Source organism: Pseudophryne corroboree, chromosome 8 (assembly GCF_028390025.1).
Source record: "Pseudophryne corroboree isolate aPseCor3 chromosome 8, aPseCor3.hap2, whole genome shotgun sequence".
Classification (NCBI taxonomy): Eukaryota; Metazoa; Chordata; class Amphibia; order Anura; family Myobatrachidae; genus Pseudophryne; species Pseudophryne corroboree.
Window position 1 is genome coordinate 81,741,619 of NC_086451.1, and position 21,193 is coordinate 81,762,811.

General features: G+C 48.6%; 1 protein-coding gene across 1 annotated transcript in view; it reads left to right on the plus strand.

Moving 5' to 3' along the window:
* The window catches only part of DDX31 (DEAD-box helicase 31), a 283,897-nt gene that overhangs the window by 16,399 nt on the left and 246,305 nt on the right, over positions 1-21,193 (plus strand). The window contains exon 2 of the mRNA XM_063936762.1: positions 15,138-15,379. Within this exon, the coding sequence (XP_063792832.1) occupies positions 15,138-15,379 (242 nt within the window). The remainder of the gene's footprint in view (positions 1-15,137; positions 15,380-21,193) is intronic.

The following is a 21,193-nucleotide window of genomic DNA, read 5'->3' on the forward strand; positions in this document are numbered from 1 at the left end:
ATTTTTCCACTTTCACCTCTCCTGAAGATCTGGGGAGAGTTGTGACTCATGCGATGCTTCCAATTTTAGGAGACTTCATCAGTCAGTTATGCTTGGCTAATCACGAAATATTGGCAACAATATCCATTCCCTGTAAAGTCTGTTATTGTTTTATAGGGATTAAGAAAGATTATGATTTGTGTGATCCATTTGTCTCTGAATATTTATCTTCATTAATTTTATAATTTACGTGCTTTTAAAAAGTACAGTTAAAGATTCCGCCCAGAATTAACTGGGATATGGTCATTAGGTCGACCACTATTGGTCGACCTGGTCACTAGGTCGACGTGGAAAAAGGTTGACACCCGTTTTTCACTTTTCTTTTCATTTTTTTAACCTTTTTCATACTTTACGATCCACGTACACTACGATTGGGAATAGTAACCTATGTGGAGCACAGCACTAGCGGAGCGAGGCACCTTGCCCGAAGCATGGCGAGCAAAGCAACACGGTGCACTAATTGGGGTTCCCCGTCACTTTACGGAAAAAAAAACTACACAAAAAAAAACGAAAAAAAACCCCCTCATGTCGACCTAGTGACCATGTCGACCAATAGTGGTCGACCTAATGACCCATACCCGATTAACTAATGCTGGGCATACACTGCTTAATTATCATCCTAATCGGCCAATAATCATCTGAGTGGGCCAATAACTGAACAGTGGGCTGCCGTGACCAATCAGTAATGATCGTACTGTTGGACATGCTGAAATCGTCCAGTATGTCAGATGCGATTGATTATGGTCGGTTGCATCTGGCAGTTTATGCCCTGACTCAGCCGGCCACCTAACCCTTCCTCCCTAGCTCGAGACACTGTACACGGGTTTCATGCCGTGTTACAGCGGCTTGAACCCCGTTTATACCGCAGGCTAGGCTCTGGATATAGCCGAGGCTCACCTCTCTTGGCACTTGGAGATGACATTGCCTCCAAGCGCCAGGAATGCAGCTCTCCCTATGCAGTGAACGGACGACCCGGATTATACATTCACACTGTCCTGGACCCAGGATTAACCTGGGTAGCTAGTGAATAACCCGGTTTTCTCTTACATCCTAGAGGATGCTGGGGACTCCAAAAGGACCATGGGGTATAGACAGGATCCGCAGGAGCTTGGGCACACTGAAAAGACTTTAACTGGGTGTGAACTGGATCCTCTCTCTATGCCCCTCCTCCAGACCTCAGTTAGACTTTGTGCCCAGGACTGACTGGACACTCACTAGGGGAGCTCTCCTGAGTTTCTCTAGAAAAGACTTTTGTTAGGTTTTTTATTTTCAGGGAGACCTGCTGACTACAGGCTCCCTGTATCGAGGGACTGAGGGGAGAGAAGTCAGACCTACTTCTACTTAGTTCAAGGGCTCTGCTTCTTAGGCTACTGGACACCATTAGCTCCAGAGGGTTCGATCACTTGGTGCGCCTAGCTGCTTGTTCCCGGAGCCGTGCCGTCGCCCCCCTCACAGAAGCCAGAAGAAAGAAGCCGGGTGAGTATGCAGAAGGCAGAAGACTTCAGTGACGGCAGAAGACTTCAGTAACGAGGCACCGCGCAGCGGTAGCGCTGCGCTCCATGCTCCCACACACTTCACCAACGTCACTCACAGGGTGCAGGGCGCTGGGGTGCCCTGGGCAGCAGTTACTGAGGTCTGGGAAGCTGGCAGAAGGCTTTTCAGTGCCTCGGCACCGTTTTTCATACCCCCGCCGGCATTTTCAATTTTCAAATTTAGCGGGCTGAAGCGCACCGGGAAGGGGCGGAGCTTAGCCGCACGGCTCACAGTTTTGTGGTGCATAATTGTTGTCTTTAGAGCAGCGCTGTCTACATATATTCTTTGGTGGGATATATGGGCGCTGGGGTGTGAGCTGGCATACTCCCTCCGTGTTTCTCTATCCAGGCTTCCTTGTGGGCCTGTTCCCTAGCTGAGGCATTGTGTGTCGATACTCTGTGTCGGCATGTCTGAGGCTGAATGTTATTCCCCGGAGGAGGTTGCTGGGGGAGCAGATGAGGGTCTGGAATTGGCTCTGTCGGCGCAGCCAACACCTGATTTACTCACATTGTTAAGTACACTTAATACAAATGTGGCCTCTTTGTCAAAAAGGTTAGATACATCGGAGTCTCAGACACAGGTGCATGGAGGAGGCTTTGTCTCAGGTGCAGACCCCATCGGGGTCGCAAAAGCGGCCGTTTACCCAAGTGGTACCGACACGGATTCTGATTCCGAGGTCGACTTCACTGAGGCTGCTTTACATCCGCGGTTAGTTAAGAGTATTCAGTACATGATTGTGGCTATAAAAGATGTTTTACACATTTCTGACGAACCTGCAGTGCAGAAAACAAGGATTTGTTTGTTCAAAGGGAAAAAACCTGAGGTGAAGTTTCCCCCCCTCTCATGAAATGAATACTCTTTGTGAAAAGGCTTGGGAGTCGCCGGATAAGAAATGGCAGATTCCCAAGAGGATTTACATGGCGTATCCTTTCCCCTCTGATGACAGGGAAAAATGGGAGTCGTCTCCAAATGTTGACAAGGCTCTATCTCGTTTGTCTAAGAAGGTGGCGCTTCCGTCTCCTGACACGGCAGCTCTCAAGGATCCGGCGGATTGCAAGCTGGAGACATCTCTGAAGTCCATTTTCGCTAATACGGGTTCATTGCTCAGACCTGCTGTGGCGTCGGTATGGATGAGTGGTGCTATTGCTAAATGGGCTGAGAATTTAGCTGCTGATATGGATACCCTTGATAAAGATAATGTTCTTTTGACTCTTGGTTATATCAAGGACGCTGCAGATTACCTGAAGGCTGCGGCGAGGGATGTTGGTCTCTTGGGATCAAGAGCCAATGCCATGGCGATCTCGACCAGGAGGGCGCTGTGGATCCATCAATGGAATGCTGATGCCGACTCCCAAGAGAGCTATGGAAGCTCTCCCCTTCAAAGGTAATGTCTTGTTTGGGGACGGCTTGGCTGACCTGGTCTCTACCGCGACTGCGGGTAAGTCGTCTTTTCTTCCTTATGTTCCCACACAACAGAAAAAGGCACCACATCAGCAGATGCAGTCCTTTCGTCCAAATAAATACAGGCGTGGAAAAGGTTTGTCCTACCTCGCTTCAAAGGGTAGAGGAAGGGGAAGGAAGTCGCCTGCAGTGTCAGGCGCCCAGGACCAAAAGTCCTCCCCTGCCTCTACCAAGTCCACCGCATGACGCTGGGGCTTCCCTGGGAGAGTCCGGACCAGTGGGGGGCCGTCTGCGGATCTTCAGTCAGGTCTGAGTTCAATCAGACCTGGATCATTGGGTCCTAGAGATAGTATCTCAGGGATACAAGCTGGAGTTTCAGAAGGTGCCCCCTCACCGGTTTTTCATTTCGGCCTTACCAGTGTCTCTTCCGGACAGGGAGGTGGTGATGGCAGCAATACAAAAGTTGTGTCAACAGAGGGTCATTGTTCCTGTTCCCCCGTCCCAACGGGGGGAGGGGTTCTACTCGAGCCTCTTTGTTGTACCGAAACCGGACGGTTCGGTCAGACCGATTCTGAACCTAAAATCCCTCAATCCATACTTGAAAGTTTTCAAGTTCAAGATGGAATCTCTTCGAGCTGTGATTTACAGCCTAGAAGGGGGGGATTTTATGTCGTCAGTCGACCTAAAGGATGCCTACTTACACGTCCCAATATATCCTCCGCATCAAGCCTTCCTGAGGTTTGCGATACAGGATTCTCATTACCAATTTCAGACGTTGCCGTTTGGGCTTTCCACGGCCCCGAGGATTTTCACCAAGGTCATGGCAGAAATGATGGTTCTTCTTCGCAAGCAAGGGGTTACAATTATCCCGTACTTGGACGATCTCCTGATAAAGGCGAGGTCCAAGAAACGGTTGCTGAGAAATGTGAATTTGTCACTGTCGGTTCTGCGACAACACGGTTGGGTGCTAAATTTGCCAAAATCTCAGTTGATTCCGACCGCTCTGCTGCCTTTTCTGGGCATGATTCTGGACACGGAGTTACCGAGAGTGTTTCTGCCGGAAGAAAAGCTCTGGAACTGCAGACGATGGTCAGGGAACTTCTGAGGCCGACAAGTGTGTTGATTCATCACTGTACTCGGGTTCTGGGGAAAATGGTTGCGCGTACGAAGCCATTCCATTTGGCAGGTTTCATGCCCGGGTGTTTCAGTGGGACCTGCTGAGCAAAGGGTCCGGGTCTCACCTGCACATGCACCGGAAGATAAGCCTATCTCCCAGGGCCAGGATTTCTCTCCTGTGGTGGCTACAGAGTTCTTGCCTCCTAGGAGGGCGCCGGTTCGGTATCCAGGACTGGGTACTACTGACAACAGATGCAAGTTTCCGAGGCTGGGGCGCAGTCACCCAAGGAAGAAATTTCCAGGGGAAATGGTTGCTCCAGGAAGCTTGTCTCCACATAAATTTTTTCCTGAGTTAAGAGCCATTTACAGCGGCCTGCTACAAGCAAGAAGCCTTCTTCAGGGTCGACCTGTCCTGGTACAGTCGGACAACATCACAGCAGTGGCGCATATAAACCGTCAAGGCGGAACAAGGAGCAGGGCGGCTATGGCGAAGGCCACAAGAATCCTTCGCTGGGCGGAACAACACGTGAGCGCCCTGTCAGCAGTCTTCCTTCCGGGAGTGGACAACTGGGAAGCAGATTTCCTCAGCAGACACGATCTCCATCCGGGAGAGTGGGCTCTTCACCAAGAGGTATTTGCAGAAGTGACGAAGCGCTGGGGAATTCCGCTGATCGACATGATGGCGTCTCGCCTCAACAAGAAGCTTCCGAGGTATTGTTCCAGGTCAAGGGACCCCCAAGCCAGTGCAGTGGACACCCTGGTGACTTCGTGGGTGTTCCAGTCGGTGTATGTGTTCTCTCCAGTTCCTCTCATTCCAAAGGTACTGGGAATCATTCGACGGGCAAGAGTTCAGGCGATTCTCGTCGTTCCAGATTTGCCAAGAAGGGCCTGGTATCCGGATCTTCAGGAATTACTTGTGGAAGATCCTTGGCCGCTTCCTCTAAGAGAGGACCTGTTATTGCAGGGACCATGTGTGTTTCCGGACTTACCGCGGCTGCGTTTGACGGCATGGAAGTTGAGCACCAAATCTTAGCTCGAAAAGGTATTCCCGGGGAGGTCATTCCCACTCTCCTTAAGGCTAGGAAGGAGGTTACGGCGAAACATTATCACCGTATTTGGAGAAAGTATGTTTCGTGGTGTGAAACCAAAGCAGCTCCTGTGGAGGAGTTACACTTGGGTCGGTTTCTCCATTTTTTGCAGGCAGGCGTCGATGCAGGCCTGAAATTAGGCTCCATCAAAGTGCAGATTTCGGCTTTATCTATTTTCTTTCAAAAGGAATTGGCTGTCCTCCCAGAGGTTCAGACTTTTGTGAAAGGAGTGATGCATATCCATCCTCCATTTGTGCCCCCTGTGGCACCATGGGATCTTGAGGTGGTCTTGCAGTTTCTTATGTCTTCCTGGTTTGAACCTTTTGCATAAGGTTTCAGTTAAAGTTTCTCACGTGGAAGGTAGTCATGCTGTTGGCTCTGGCGTCTGCCAGGCGAGTGTCAGAGTTGGCGGCCTTATCTCATAAGAGTTCGTACTTGATTTTCCATTCGGATAGAGCGGAATGAAGGACTCGTCAACAGTTTCTGCCGAAGGTGGTTTCTTCGTTTCACATTAACCAACCTATTGTAGTACCCGTGGTTACGGATGCTGTGGCAGTTACAAACTCTCTGGATGTTGTGAGAGCTTTAAAAATCTGCGTCGCTAGAACGGCTGTTGCCAGGAAGACAGAGGCGCTGTTTGTCCTGTATGCTTCCAACAAGATTGGTCATCCTACTTCGAAACAGACTATTGCACGCTGGATTTGTAGTACGATTCAGCAAGCTCATTCTTCGGCTGGCCTACCGGTGCCGAAGTCGGTAAAGGCCCACTCTACCAGGAAAGTGGGCTCATCTTGGGCGGCTGCCCGAGGGGTCTCGGCACTTCAGCTTTGCAGAGCAGCTACGTGGTCGGGTTCAAACACCTTTGCTAAGTTTTACAAGTTTGATACCCTAGCTGAGGAGGACCTCATGTTTGCTCAATCGGTGCTGCAGAGTCGTCCGCACTCTCCCGCCCGTGTTGGAGCTTTGGTATAGACCCCCTGGTCCTTTTGGAGTCCCCAGCATCCTCTAGGACGTAAGAGAAAATAGGATCTTAGTACCTACCGGTAAATCCTTTTCTCCTAGTTCATAGAGGATGCTGGGCGCCCATCCCAGTGCGGACTGTTACTTGCAGTGTATTCTTGCTGGTTGTTAGTTTATACACGGGTTGTGTATTTATTGTTTTCAGCTTGTTGCTGTTGTTAATTCAAACTGTTATCTGGTTTACTGTTACTCCGGTTGTACTGTATGTTTGTGGTGTGGGCTGGTATTTTGTAGCCTTTAGTTTAAACAAAAATCCTTTCCTAGAAATGTCAGTCTCTCCTGGGCACAGTTCCTATAACTGAGGTCTGGAGGAGGGGCATAGAGGGAGGAGCCAGTTCACACCCAGTTTGTCTTTATAGTGTGCCCAAGCTCCTGCGGATCCCGTCTATACCCCATGGTCCTTTTGGAGTCCCCAGCATCCTCTACGGACTAGGAGAAAAGGATTTACAGTTAGGTACTAAAATCATATTTTCTCTATCGTCCTAGTGGATGCTGGGGTTCCTGAAAGGACCATGGGGAATAGCGGCTCCGCAGGAGACAGGGCACAAAAAGTAAAGCTTTAGGATCAGGTGGTGTGCACTGGCTCCTCCCCCTATGACCCTCCTCCAAGCCTCAGTTAGATTTTTGTGCCCGGCCGAGAAGGGTGCAATCTAGGTGGCTCTCCTAAAGAGCTGCTTAGAAAAGTTTAGCTTAGGTTTTTTATTTTACAGTGAGTCCTGCTGGCAACAGGATCACTGCAACGAGGGACTTAGGGGAGAAGAAGTGAACTCACCTGCGTGCAGGATGGATTGGCTTCTTGGCTACTGGACATTAGCTCCAGAGGGACGATCACAGGTACAGCCTGGATGGTCACCGGAGCCTCGCCGCCGGCCCCCTTGCAGATGCTGAAACGAGAAGAGGTCCAGAATCGGCGGCAGAAGACTCCTCAGTCTTCTTAAGGTAGCGCACAGCACTGCAGCTGTGCGCCATTTTCCTCTCAGCACACTTCACACGGCAGTCACTGAGGGTGCAGGGCGCTGGGAGGGGGGCGCCCTGGGAGGCAAATGAAAACCTTTTTTGGCTAAAAATACCTCACATATAGCCTCCGGGGGCTATATGGAGATATTTAACCCCTGCCAGAATCCGTTAAGAGCGGGAGACGAGGCCGCCGAAAAAGGGGCGGGGCCTATCTCCTCAGCACACAGCGCCATTTTCCCTCACAGAAAGGCTGGAGGGAAGGCTCCCAGGCTCTCCCCTGCACTGCACTACAGAAACAGGGTTAAAACAGAGAGGGGGGGCACTAATTTGGCGTTAGAAATCTATAAAAAAGATGCTATAAGGGAAAACACTTATATAAGGTTGTCCCTATATAATTATAGCGTTTTTGGTGTGTGCTGGCAAACTCTCCCTCTGTCTCTCCAAAGGGCTAGTGGGTCCTGTCCTCTATCAGAGCATTCCCTGTGTGTGTGCTGTGTGTCGGTACGTGTGTGTCGACATGTATGAGGACGATGTTGGTGAGGAGGCGGAGCAATTGCCTGTAATGGTGATGTCACTCTCTAGGGAGTCGACACCAGAATGGATGGCTTATTTAGGGAATTACGTGATAATGTCAACACGAGCCAAGGTCGGTTGACGACATGAGACGGCCGACAAACAATTAGTACCGGTCCAGACGTCTCAAAAACACCGTCAGGGGTTTTAAAACGCCCGTTTACTTTAGTCGGTCGACACAGACACAGACAGGGACACTGAATCCAGTGTCGACGGTGAATAAACAAACGTATTCCTTATTAGGGCCACACGTTAAGGGCAATGAAGGAGGTGTTACATATTTCTGATACTACAAGTACCACAAAAGAGGGTATTATGTGGGATGTGAAAAAACTACCGTAGTTTTTCCTGAATCAGAAAAATTAAATGAAGTGTGTGAGGATGCGTGGGTTCCCCCCGATAGAAAATATGGGCGGTATACCCTTTCCCGCCAGAAGTTAGGGCGCGTTGGGAAACACCCCTTAGGGTGGATAAGGCGCTCACACGCTTATCAGAACAAGTGGCGGTACCGTCTATAGATAGGGCCGTCCTCAAGGAGCCAGCTGACAGGAGGCTGGAAAAATATCATAAAAAGTATATACACACATACTGGTGTTATACTGCGACCAGCGATCGCCTCAGCCTGGATGTGCAGAGCTGGGGTGGCTTGGTCGGATTCCCTGACTAAAAATATTGATACCCTTGACAGGGACAGTATTTTATTGACTATAGAGCATTTAAAGGATGTATTTCTATATATGCGAGATGCACAGAGGGATATTTGCACTCTGGCATCAAGAGTAAGTGCGATGTCCATATCTGCCAGAAGATGTTTATGGACACGACAGTGGTCAGGTGATGCAGATTCCAAACGGCACAAAGGTGTATTGCCGTATAAAGGAAGAGGAGTTATTTGGGGTCGGTCCATCGGACCTGGTGGCCACGGCAACTGCTGGAAAATCCACCGTTTTTACCCTAAGTCACATCTCTGCAGAAAAAGACACCGTCTTTTCAGCTTCAGTCCTTTCGTCCCTATAAGAGTCATATCTGCCCAGGGATAGAGGAAAGGGAAGAAGACTGCAGCAGGCAGCCCATTCCCAGGAACAGAAGCGTTCCACCGCTTCTGACAAGCTCTCAGCATGACGCTGAGACCGTATAGGACCCCTGGATCCTACAAGTAGTATTCCAGGGGTACAGTTTGGAATGTCGAGACGTTTCCCCTGCGCAGGCTCCTGAAGGCTGCTTTACCAAGGTCTCCCTCCGACAAGGAGGCAGTATGGGAAAAAATTCACGAGCTGTATTCCCAGCAGGTGATAATTAAAATTACCCCTCCTACAACAAGAAAAGGGGTATTATTCCACACTATATTGTGGTACTGAAGCCAGAAGGCTAGGTGAGACTTATTCTAAAAAATTTTTTGAACACTTACAAAGGTTCAAATCAAGATGGAGTCACTCAGAGCAGTGATAACGAACCGGGAAGAAGGGGACTATCTGGTGTCCCGAGACATCAGGGATGCTTACCTCCATGTCCCAAATTTGCCCTTATCACTAAGGGTACCTCAGGTTCGTGGTATAAAACTGTCACTATCAGTTTCAGACGCTGCCGTTTGGATTGTCTACGGCACCCCGGGTCTTTACCAAGGTAATGGCCGAAATGATGGTTCTTCTTCGAAGAAAAGGCGTCTTAATTATCCCTTACTTGGACGATCTCCTGATAAGGGCAAAGTCCAGGGAACAGTTGGAGGTCGGAGTAGCACTATCTCGGATACTGTTACAACAGCAGGGGTGGATTCTAAAGATTCCAAAATCGCAGCTGATCCCGACAACAAGTCTCCTGTGCTTAGGGATGATTCTGGACACAGTCCAGAAAAAGGTGTTTCTCCCGGAAGAGAAAGCCAGGGAGTTATCCGAGCTAGTCAGGAACCTCCTAAAATCAGTGCATCATTGCACAAGGGCCATGGTAAAAAAAATGGTGACTTCCTTCGAAGCAATTCCAGTCGGCAGATTTCATGCAAGAACTTTTCAGTGGGATCTGCTGGACAAATGGTCCGGATCGCATCTTCAGATGCATCAGCGGATAACCCTATATCCAAGGACAAGGGTGTCTCTCCTGTGGTGGTTACAGAGTGCTCATCTTCTAGGGGGCCGCAGATTCGGCATTCACTTTTGGATGTTGGTGACCACGGAGGCCAGCCCGAGAGGCTGGGGAGCAGTCACACAAGGAAAAAATTTCCAGGGAGTGTGATCAAGTCTGGAGATTTTTCTCCACATAAATATAGCTAAGGGTAAATTTATAATGCTCTAAGCTTAGCAAGACCTCTGCTTCAAGGTCAGCCGGTATTGATCCAGTGGGATAGAACATCACGGCAGTCGCCCACGTAAATAGACAGGGCGGCACAAGAAGCAGGAGGGCAGTGGCAAAAACTGCAAGGACTTTTCGCTGGGCGGAAAATCATGTGATAGCACTGTCAGCAGTTTTTCATTCCGGGAATGGAAACTGGGAAGCAGACTTCCTCAGTAGGCACGACCTCCACCCGGCAGAGTGGGAACTTCATGGGGAAGTTTTCCACATAATTGTAAACCGTTGGAAATTACCAAAGGTGGACATGATGGCGTCCCGTCTGAACAAAAAACGGGACAGGTATTGCGCCAGGTTAAGAGACCCTCAGGCAATAGCTGTGGACGTTTCTGGTAACACCGTGGGTGTACCAGTCGGTGTATGTGTTCCATCCTCTGCTTTTCATACCTAAGGTACTGAGAATTATAAGACGTAGAGGAGTAAGAACTATACTCATGGCTCCGGATTGGCCAAGAAGGACTTGGTACCCGGAACTTCAAGAGATGCTCACAGAGGACTTATGGCCTCTGCCGCTAAGAAGGGACTTGTTTCAGCAAGTACCTTGTCTGTTCCAAGACTTACCGCAGCTGCGTTTGACGGCATGGCGGTGGAACGCCGGATCCTAAGGGAAAAGGCATTCAGGAAGAGGTCATTCCTACCCTGGTCAAAGCCAGAAAGGAGGTGACCGCACAACATTATCACCACATGTGGCGAAAATATGTTGCGTGGTGTGAGGCCAGGAAGGCCCCACGAAGAAATCTCAACTCGGTCGATTCCTGCATTTCTTGCAAACAGGAGTGTCTATGGGCCTCAAATTGGGGTCCATTAAGGTTCAAATTTCGGCCCTGTCGATTTTTCTTCCAGAAAGAATTGGCTTCAGTTCCTGAAGTCCAGAAGTTTGTCAAGGGAGTATTGCATATACAACCCCCTTTTGTGCCTCCAGTGGCACTGTGGGATCTCAACGTAGTTCTGGGATTCCTCAAAACACATTGGTTTAAAACCAGTCAAATCTGTGGATTTGAAGCATCTCACATGAAAAGTGAACATGCTCTTGGACCTGGCCTGGACCAGGCGAGTGTCAATATTGGTGGTTTTTTTCTCAAAAAAGCCCATATCTGTTTGTCCATTCGGACAGGGCAGAGCTGCGGACTCGTCCCCAGTTCTCTCCCTAAGGTGGTGTCAGTGTTTCACCTGAACCAGCTTATTGTGGTGTCTTGCGCCTACTAGGGACTTGGAGGACTCCAAGTTGCTAGATGTGGTCAGGGCCCTGAAAATATAGGTTCCAGGACGGCTGAAGTCAGGAGAACTGACTTGCTGTTATCCTGTATGCACCCAACAAACTGGGTGCTCTTGCTTTTAAGCAGACTTTTGCTAGTTGGATGTGTAATACAATTCAGCTTGCACATTCTGTGGCAGGCCTGCCACAGCCAAAATATGTAAATGCCCATTCCACAAGGAAGGTGGGCTCATCTTGGGCGGCTGCCCGAGGGGTCTCGGCTTTACAACTTTGCCGAGCGGCTATTTAATCAGGGGCAAACACGTTTGTAAAATCCTACAAATTTGATACCCTGGCTAAGGAGGACCTGGAGTTCTCTCATTCGGTGCTGCAGAGTCATCCGCACTCTCCCGCCCGTTTGGGAGCTTTGGTATAATCCCCATGGTCCTTTCAGGAACCCCAGCATCCACTAGGACGATAGAGAAAATAAGAATTTACTTACCGATAATTCTATTTCTCGGAGTCCGTAGTGGATGCTGGGCGCCCATCCCAAGTGCGGATTATCTGCATTACTTGTACATAGTTACAAAAATCGGGTTATTATTGTTGTGAGCCATCTTTTCAGAGGCTCCGCTGTTATCATACTGTTAACTGGGTTCAGATCACAGGTTGTACAGTGTGATTGGTGTGGCTGGTATGAGTCTTACCCGGGATTCATAAATCCTTCCTTATTGTGTACGCTCGTCCGGGCACAGTACCTAACTGAGGCTTGGAGGAGGGTCATAGGGGGAGGAGCCAGTGCACACCACCTGATCCTAAAGCTTTACTTTTTGTGCCCTGTCTCCTGCGGAGCCGCTATTCCCCATGGTCCTTTCAGGAACCCCAGCATCCACTACGGACTCCGAGAAATAGAATTATCGGTAAGTAAATTCTTATTTTTGTTTTTGCAGCAGTGTAAAAGGTACTGTGGGAGGAAACAATACCACCGCCAGGAAATCAATGTAGCTTGTAAATGAGTCCTTACTGTATATATCACTAAACATAGCACTGTCTTCTCCTCTGCGCATTTTACTGCACCGAAATTCTCTGCTTGGTGGACAGTAAATATTGCATTGCTGAACACATGAAAAAAATAATCATTCTTGTTTTTATAAGTGCCACACAGAAAAAAGAGAAAATGCAGGTGCACACTTTAAACACTAAAAATTCTTGCAATCAGAGCAACTGTAATAAACTCTGCAACTTAACATAGAGTAAAATTGAGGTCCTTGGCATAATGTTTGGCCCAAAAATATGGGCCCGCCTACAACGGCCAGGTGAGCTCATCAGTTGGGTCCCTAACATTCCTAAAGTTCAAGTCCCGAGCATGGGACCACCCCAGGCCAGCATAACCCAACTGGCCCAAGACATCATACTAGTGAGATGTAGCAGTTTAAGTGGTACATTAATAAGAAGTAGCAGCACAGTACGAAAAGTGTTACTTAGATGAGAAGTAGTAATTTGAGGGTAAAAATGTGTTGCTTTAGTGAAAAGCAGTTTAAGTAATAAAAAGTATTAGATTAAGTGTTACAATAATGATGTCCTGAAGCAGGCTGGCCACACCCACCCAGGGGTCCCGAACCCATTCCTAATACTGACCTATACATTTATCCAGGACTTAACATTCATAGTGCCTATTCCAATATGTAGTCCCGGATGAGCCCCCAACTGAGAAGTTCTATAGACTTTTTGGAAAGCAGCCACTAACCCCTATTGCACACTGTAACTGAAGCCGCTGCGGCCGCTGTAATAAATCCTTTACCTTCGTACTCTGTCCCCAGTTAGCGTACACAGTCCTGTACTGTGAACGCACTTTGCGTACACACACCGGAATAGCCGTGCAGCTTACACTCAGTGCATACACACAGACCGACACGCTGAGAGCACGAGGCAGCTCTAGGTGTGGCAATTACACTATACAAACGCTCAACAGAAACTGAATGCGACACCAGTATTTGATTGTAAGTTGTGGTCCAAAGCAGCAGCAAGTAATAATATATTTGAAAAAGGGGATTACAATAAGTTACAATACAAATGGTACAACACCTTACAATTCAATCACAGAGAGAGAGTCACACCCAATGATACGTACTCTTTGTCGCTTGCGCCACCCGGATCCGGTCCCCAGTCGTCTGGCGAGACGACCTATGAGTCTTTAAAAAGCAGAGAGAGAGAGAGTGACCGGCCCAGGTGCAAGGTTTATATACCCTTGCCCAAAATACAATACAATGGGGTTGTATGCTCTCCACTGATTGGTTGGAGGGATAGTCGTTTACAGTACAGGAGAGGTTATTGGTCGGTTTGAAGAGATGGGCGATGCCTTGATCCAGGGGTGTGTACAGCTGGTCAGCTCTGGATTCCCACCGCATACCAAGTACATAATAAACACAAATATACCTTTTTAATCTGCCTTTGCGAATAACTATTCGCAACGACATGCGATCTTCTCCAAACCAACACCGGATTATTACTCATAATTATCTGAACACGTAGATACCATGCATGATGCTCTGATCAGTTACTGTCCCCTCGCATACTGTAAAGGTGTATAATTCCCTTGTTGTGCCTTGTAAATAAGTAAAAGTTGCATGAGGGGAAAGGGGAGACTATGTGTAATGTGTGTACTAAGTTTGGGAAATATGTAATGTGTGACAGATATTTCCATGTTCATTAGGTTACTTTGTTATGTTATCTCCAGGCAACATGATCCTACACATGAAGTGACCAACCATTCTCAAGATACACACATATATATATATATATATATATATATATATATATATATATATAATATATATATATATATATATATATATATATATATATATATATATATATATATATATATATATGTGTGTGTGTGTGTGTGTTTCCCTGCTATTATATCAAAGGTTTTCTAGACTGCAGGCTGCCTGTAGTTAATAATTTGAAAACGCAGGCTTATGTGTATCTATTGGGATATTTGTCTCCCATTGTTCTGGCTCCCACCAAACGATGACTTGTTCGGTTTGTGTTTGTCTTTCTTCACAGACCAGGGGGTCTGTTCAAACATTGGAGTGAACAAGACACTGTGTTGGAAGGATGTGCATGTTTGGTTAGATTAGTGTGTGTGTTAACAGTGACTCGATACAGGCTGGGTACTGTGGCATGTGTCTAATCATTTCCATTGCAAGTAAGAATCTTTCTGTAATTGCTCATACCATGCCCGTACGCGCACTCCCGTGGGAGGCGATTGTACGCAATTTGCGAGTATGCGCACGCACGGCAGACTGAGTACATGCATGGATGCCATCTGTGTGGTGTTTGCATGTGGTGTGTGTATTGCAATATTTTCTGACTTCGACACTGCGTATGCAAGGACCCTATACTAATTAAAAACACTGAAGGGCAGGTGGTAAGGGTTCTAGTCCAGTCTGAAGGAGTCTCCGCCTTAAAGTGTACACGTATGTACACAATATAGAATATATGGGGGCTGGACTGCAACACTAATTCTAAACATAAAAGGTACTACTATGGTGAGACTTGTGTCCCCGCGGCTACCACTAAAGGGCGCAAAACGGAGCAATTCAATTGTTGCTCCGTTTAGATGGCCTTTAACCGTGGGGGGGGGGGTGATGTTTCTTCTCACAGCCTCCTGAGGAGCGAGAAAAAAATGTGCGCTAAGTGGGCACTTCGGGTATCCATGATAGCATCTCTTATTATTTTTAGAGCTAGGATGTACAGTCAAGCCCCCAACCACCCAACCCCTCTTGTTTTTAGAAGTTAAAGATCCAATATATAAAACAAGTAAAAATATATATAATAATAATTTTCTATTTATCTCTAACAATTGGAAGTCTAAAGCCATAAAAAGAAAATTCCAGGATGTCATTGAGGAACCCTCGCCAAAGCGCCAATCGCTTCCTTCTTCCCCAAAAGTCCAGCAGAAAGAAACCAACAAGCTATCTGTCAAAAAACTGAAAACTGATTCCTCACCTAAGAAGGCGTCTGGTCAGAAAGAAAACCACACAAAGGGACGGGCGTCTGTGAAAACATCCTCCCTCTTCAAAAATAACCCTGAGGTTCCTGACATTGAGAGGTTAGTACCTACACTGTTGTAATGACTTTTGGCCCAACAAATCAGGTAGGATGAATGGTTTGTTCCTGGTGGGAATATGTGTATGTGGAGGGGCTACGCTAGCGGAAATATGTTACTATGGTGAAACTGGTAAGCTCATAAAGAGCATCATCTTTAAATGGTATGAGAGAGGGTGTTGGGAAACTTGTCAGTGATCCACCCTCTTGCACACCAACCCAGGTTTTCAACCAAGTCTTGTGAGAGAAACAGAGCATCATCTGGAATAAGAACTGCAATGGATCTAAATACAGCAGTTGTTCCCAAACACAACCCTCCAGGCACCCCAACAGTGCAGGTTTTAGGGATATCCCTGCTTTCTCTGACATCCTAGTGGATGCTGGGGACTCCGTAAGGATCATGGGGAATAGACGGCATCCGCAGGAGACTGGGCACATCTAAAGAAAGATTTAGGACTATCTGGTGTGCACTGGCTCCTCCCCCTATGACCCTCCTCCAAGCATCAGTTAGATTTCTGTGCCCGGCTGAGCTGGATGCACACTAGGGGCTCTCCTGAGCTCCTAGAAGAAAGTATAGTTTAGGTTTTTTATTTTCAGTGAGACCTGCTGGCAACAGGCTCACTGCAACGAGGGACTAAGGGGAGAAGAAGCGAACCTACCTAAGTGGTGGTAGCTTGGGCTTCTTAGGCTACTGGACACCATTAGCTCCAGAGGGATCGAACACAGGACCCGACCTCGTCGTCCGTTCCCGGAGCCGCGCCGCCGTCCCCCTTACAGAGCCAGAAACAAGAAGGTGGTCCGGAAAATCGGCGGCTGAAGACTTCTGTCTTCTCCAAGGTAGCGCACAGCACTGCAGCTGTGCGCCATTGCTCCTCATGCACACCACACACTGCGGTCACTGATGGGTGCAGGGCGCTGGGGGGGGGGGCGCCCTGAGCAGCAATAATAACACCTTGGCTGGCAAAACTAACACCATATATAGCCCCAGAGGCTATATAGGTGTATATTAACCCCTGCCAGAAACGATAAAATAGCGGGAGAAAGCCCGCCGAAAAAGGGCCGGAGCCAACTCCCTCAGCACACTGGCGCCATTATTCCCTCACAGCTTCGCTGGAAGGAAGCTCCCTGGCTCTCCCCTGCAGTCCTGCACTACAGAAAGGGTAAAAAAGAGAGGGGGGGCACAATTTAGGCGCAGTATATATATATTATAGGCAGCTATAGGGGAAAACACTCTGTATAGTGATATCCCTGTGTTATATAGCGCCCTGGTGTGTGCTGGCATACTCTCCCTCTGTCTCCCCAAAGGGCTTTGTGGGGTCCTGTCCTCTGTAAGAGCATTCCCTGTGTGTCTGCTGTGTGTCGGTACTGCTGTGTCGACATGTATGATGAGGATAATGATGTGGAGGCGGAGCAAATGCCTGTGAATGTGATGTCACCCCCTGCGGGGTCGACACCAGTGTGGATGGACTTATGGAAGGAATTACGTGACAGTGTCAGCTCCTTACATAAAAGGTTTGACGACATAGGACAGCCGGCTACTCAGCTTGTGCCTGTCCAAGCGTCTCAAGTGTTATCAGGGGCTATAAAACGCCCGCTACCTCAGAGGACAGATACAGATGTCGACACTGATACCGACTCCATTGTCGACGATGATGAGACGAGTGTACCCTCCAATAGATCCACCCGTTATATGATTGAGGCTATAAAAAATGTATTACACATTTCTGATGATACCCCAGGTACCACAAAAAAGGGTATTATGTTTGGTGAGAAAAAACTACCAGTAGTTTTTCCTGTATCTGACGAATTAAATGAGGTGTGTGAGGAAGCGTGGACTTCCCCAGATAAGAAATTGATCATTTCTAAACGGTTAATGGCTGCGTACCCTTTCCCGCCAGAGGATAGGTCACGCTGGGAAACACCCCCTAGGGTAGATAAAGCACTGACACGCTTATCAAAGAAGGTGGCACTACCGTCTCCGGATACGGCCGCCCTAAAAGAACCTGCTGATAGAACCCTAAAAGCTATATACACACACACTGGCATTATATTGAGACCCGCTATTGCATCAGCTTGGATGTGCAGTGCTGCTGCTGCGTGGTCAGACTCCCTGTCGGAAAACATTGATACCATGGATAGGGACAATATTTTGCTAACGATTGACCATATAAAAGACGCGGTCTTATACATGCGTGATGCAAAAAATAAGCGCTATGTCCATTGCCGCCAGACGGGGGTTATGGACTAGGCAATGGTCAGGTGATGCCGACTCCAAGCGGCACATGGAAGTTTTACCCTATAAAGGGGTGGAACTTTTTGGGGAAGGTCTTTCAGACCTCGTTTCCACAGCTACTGCTGGGAAATCGACCTTTTTGCCACAGGCTACCCCACAGCAAAAGAAAGCACCGTATTATCAGGTACAGTCCTTTCGGCCCCAGAAAAATAAGCGGAGGCAAATGAGCTAGAGGCTCATCCTTTCTGCCGAGGGGCAGAGGAAGGGGGAAAAAGCTGCAGCACACAGCTAGTTCCCAGGAGCAGAAGTCCTCCCCTGCGTCCGGTAAGTCCACAGCATGACGCTGGGGCTGCTCAGGCGGAATCGGGAACGGTGGGGGCACGTCTCAGGTTTTTCAGCACACAGTGGGCTCTCTCACAAGTGGATCCCTGGGTCCTTCAAGTAGTATCTCAGGGGTACAGGCTGGAATTCGAGACGTCTCCCCCCCCGCCGTTTCCTAAAATCTGCCTTGCCGGCAACTCCCTCTGCCAGGGAGGCAGTGTTGGTGGCTATTCAAAAACTGTATTCACAGAAAGTGATCGTCAAGGTACCCCTCCTTCAGCAAGGAAAGGGTTACTACTCCACAATGTTTGTGGTACCGAAACCGGACGGTTCGGTGAGACCCTTCTTAAATTTAAAAGCCTTGAACACTTATATCAAAAGGTTCAAGTTCAAGATGGAATCGCTCAGGGCGGTTATTGCGAGCCTGGAGGAGGGGGATTACATGGTATCCCTGGACATCAAGGATGCGTACCTGCATGTCCCCATTTACCCTCCGCACCAGGAGTACCTCAGATTTTTGGTACAGGACTGTCACTATCAGTTCCAGACGCTGCCGTTTGGGTTATCCACGGCACCGAGGGTCTTTACCAAGGTAATGGCCGAAATGATGATACTCCTTCGCAAGAAGGGAGTTTTAATTATCCCGTACTTGGACGATCTCCTGATAAAGGCGAGGTCCAAAGAACAGTTGATAGTGGGGGTGGCACTTTCTCAGGAAGTGCTACAACAGCACGGCTGGATTCTGGACACAGACCAGAAAAGAGTGTTTCTTCCACTGGAAAAAGCCGAGGAATTGTCATCTCTGGTCAGAGACATCCTAAAACCAGGAAAAGTGTCGGTACATCAATGCACACGAGTCCTGGGAAAAATGGTAGCTTCGTACGAAGCAATTCCATTCGGAAGGTTCCACGCAAGGACGTTCCAGTGGGACCTATTGGACAAATGGTCCGGGTCCCATCTCCAGATGCAACAGCGGATAACCCTATCGGCCAGAACCAGGGTGTCGCTGCTGTGGTGGCTGCAGAGGGCTCATCTACTAGAGGGCCGCAGATTCGGAATACAGTACTGGGTCCTGGTGACCACGGATGCCAGCCTTCGGGGCTGGGGGGCAGTCACAAAGGGAAGAAATTTCCAAGGACTGTGGTCAAATCAGGAGATTTCTCTTCACATAAATATCCTGGAGCTAAGGGCCATTTACAATGCCCTAAGCCAGGCAAGACCCCTGCTTCAAAACCAGCCGGTACTGATCCAGTCAGACAACATCACGGCGGTCGCCCATGTAAACAGACAGGGCGGCACGAGAAGCAGGATGGCGATGGCAGAAGCCACAAGGATTCTCAGATGGGCAGAGAATCATGTGTTAGCACTGACGGCAGTGTTCATTCCGGGAGTGGACAACTGGGAAGCAGACTTCCTCAGCAGGCACGACCTCCACCCGGGAGAGTGGGGACTTCATCCAGAAGTCTTCCAAATGCTGGTCAACCGGTGGGAAAAACTACAGGTAGACATGATGGCGTCCCGCCTCAACAAGAAGTTGAAAAGATATTGCGCCCGGTCAAGAGACCCTCAGGCGATAGCGGTGGACGCTCTAGTGACACCATGGGTGTACCAGTCGGTTTATATGTTTCCTCCTCTACCTCTCATACCCAAGGTACTGAGAATAATAAGAAGGCGAGGAGTGAAAACCATACTCGTGGTTCCGGATTGGCCAAGAAGAGCTTGGTACCCGGAACTTCAAGAGATGCTTACAGAGGACCCTTGGCCTCTGCCGCTCAGACAAGACCTGCTGCAGCAGGGACCCTGTCTGTTCCAAGACTTACCGCGGCTGCGTTTGACGGCATGGCGGTTGAACACCGGATCCTGAAGGAAAAGGGTATTCCGGAGGAAGTCATCCCTACCCTGATCAAAGCCAGGAAGGATGTCACCGCAAGACATTATCACCGCATTTGGCGAAAATATGTTGCTTGGTGTGAGGCCATGAAGGCCCCGACGGAGGAATTTCAACTGGGTCGATTCCTGCACTTCCTGCAAGCAGGGGTGACGTTGGGCCTCAAATTGGGGTCCATAAAGGTCCAGATTTCGGCTCTGTCGATTTTCTTCCAAAAAGAACTGGCTTCACTGCCCGAAGTTCAGACTTTTGTCAAAGGAGTACTGCATATTCAGCCTCCTTTTGTGCCCCCAGTGGCACCTTGGGATCTCAATGTGGTTTTGGCATTCCTGAAATCACATTGGTTCGAACCACTTAAGACTGTGGATTTAAAATATCTCACGTGGAAAGTGGTCATGCTGTTGGCCTTGGCGTCGGCCAGGCGGGTTTCAGAATTGGCGGCTTTGTCTTGTAAAAGCCCTTATCTGATTTTCCATATGGATAGGGCAGAATTGAGGACTCGTCCTCAGTTTCTCCCAAAGGTGGTCTCAGCTTTTCACTTGAACCAACCTATTGTGGTGCCTGCGGCTACTAGGGACTTGGAGGATTCCAAGTTGCTGGACGTAGTCAGGGCCCTAAAAATATATATTTCCAGGACGGCTGGAGTAAGAAAGACTGACTCGCTGTTTATCCTGTATGCACCCACCAAGCTGGGTGCTCCTGCTTCTAATCAGTCTATTGCGCGCTGGATTTGTAGCACTATTCAGCTTGCGCATTCTGCGGTAGGCTTACCGCAGCCTAAATCTGTAAAAGCCCATTCCACACGGAAGGTGGGCTCTTCTTGGGCGGCTGCCCGAGGGGTCTCGGCTTTACAACTTTGCCGAGCAGCTACTTGGTCGGGGGCAAACACGTTTGCAAAATTCTACAAATTTGATACCCTGGCTGAGGAGGACCTGGAATTCTCTCATTCGGTGCTGCAGAGTCATCCGCACTCTCCCGCCCGTTTGGGAGCTTTGGTATAATCCCCATGGTCCTTACGGAGTCCCCAGCATCCACTAAGACGTTGGAGAAAATAAGAATTTACTCACCGGTAATTCTATTTCTCGTAGTCCGTAGTGGATGCTGGGCGCCCATCCCAAGTGCGGATTGTCTGCAATACCTGTACATAGTTATTGTTGCAAAAATCGGGTTTTGTTGTGAGCCATCTCTTCAGAGGCTCCATTTGTTATCATACTGTTAACCGGGGTTCCTATCACGTGTTATATGGTGTGATTGGTGTGGCTGGTATGAGTCTTACCCGGGATTCAAAAATCCTTCCTTATTGTGTCAGCTCTTCCGGGCACAGTTCCTAACTGAGGCTTGGAGGAGGGTCATAGGGGGAGGAGCCAGTGCACACC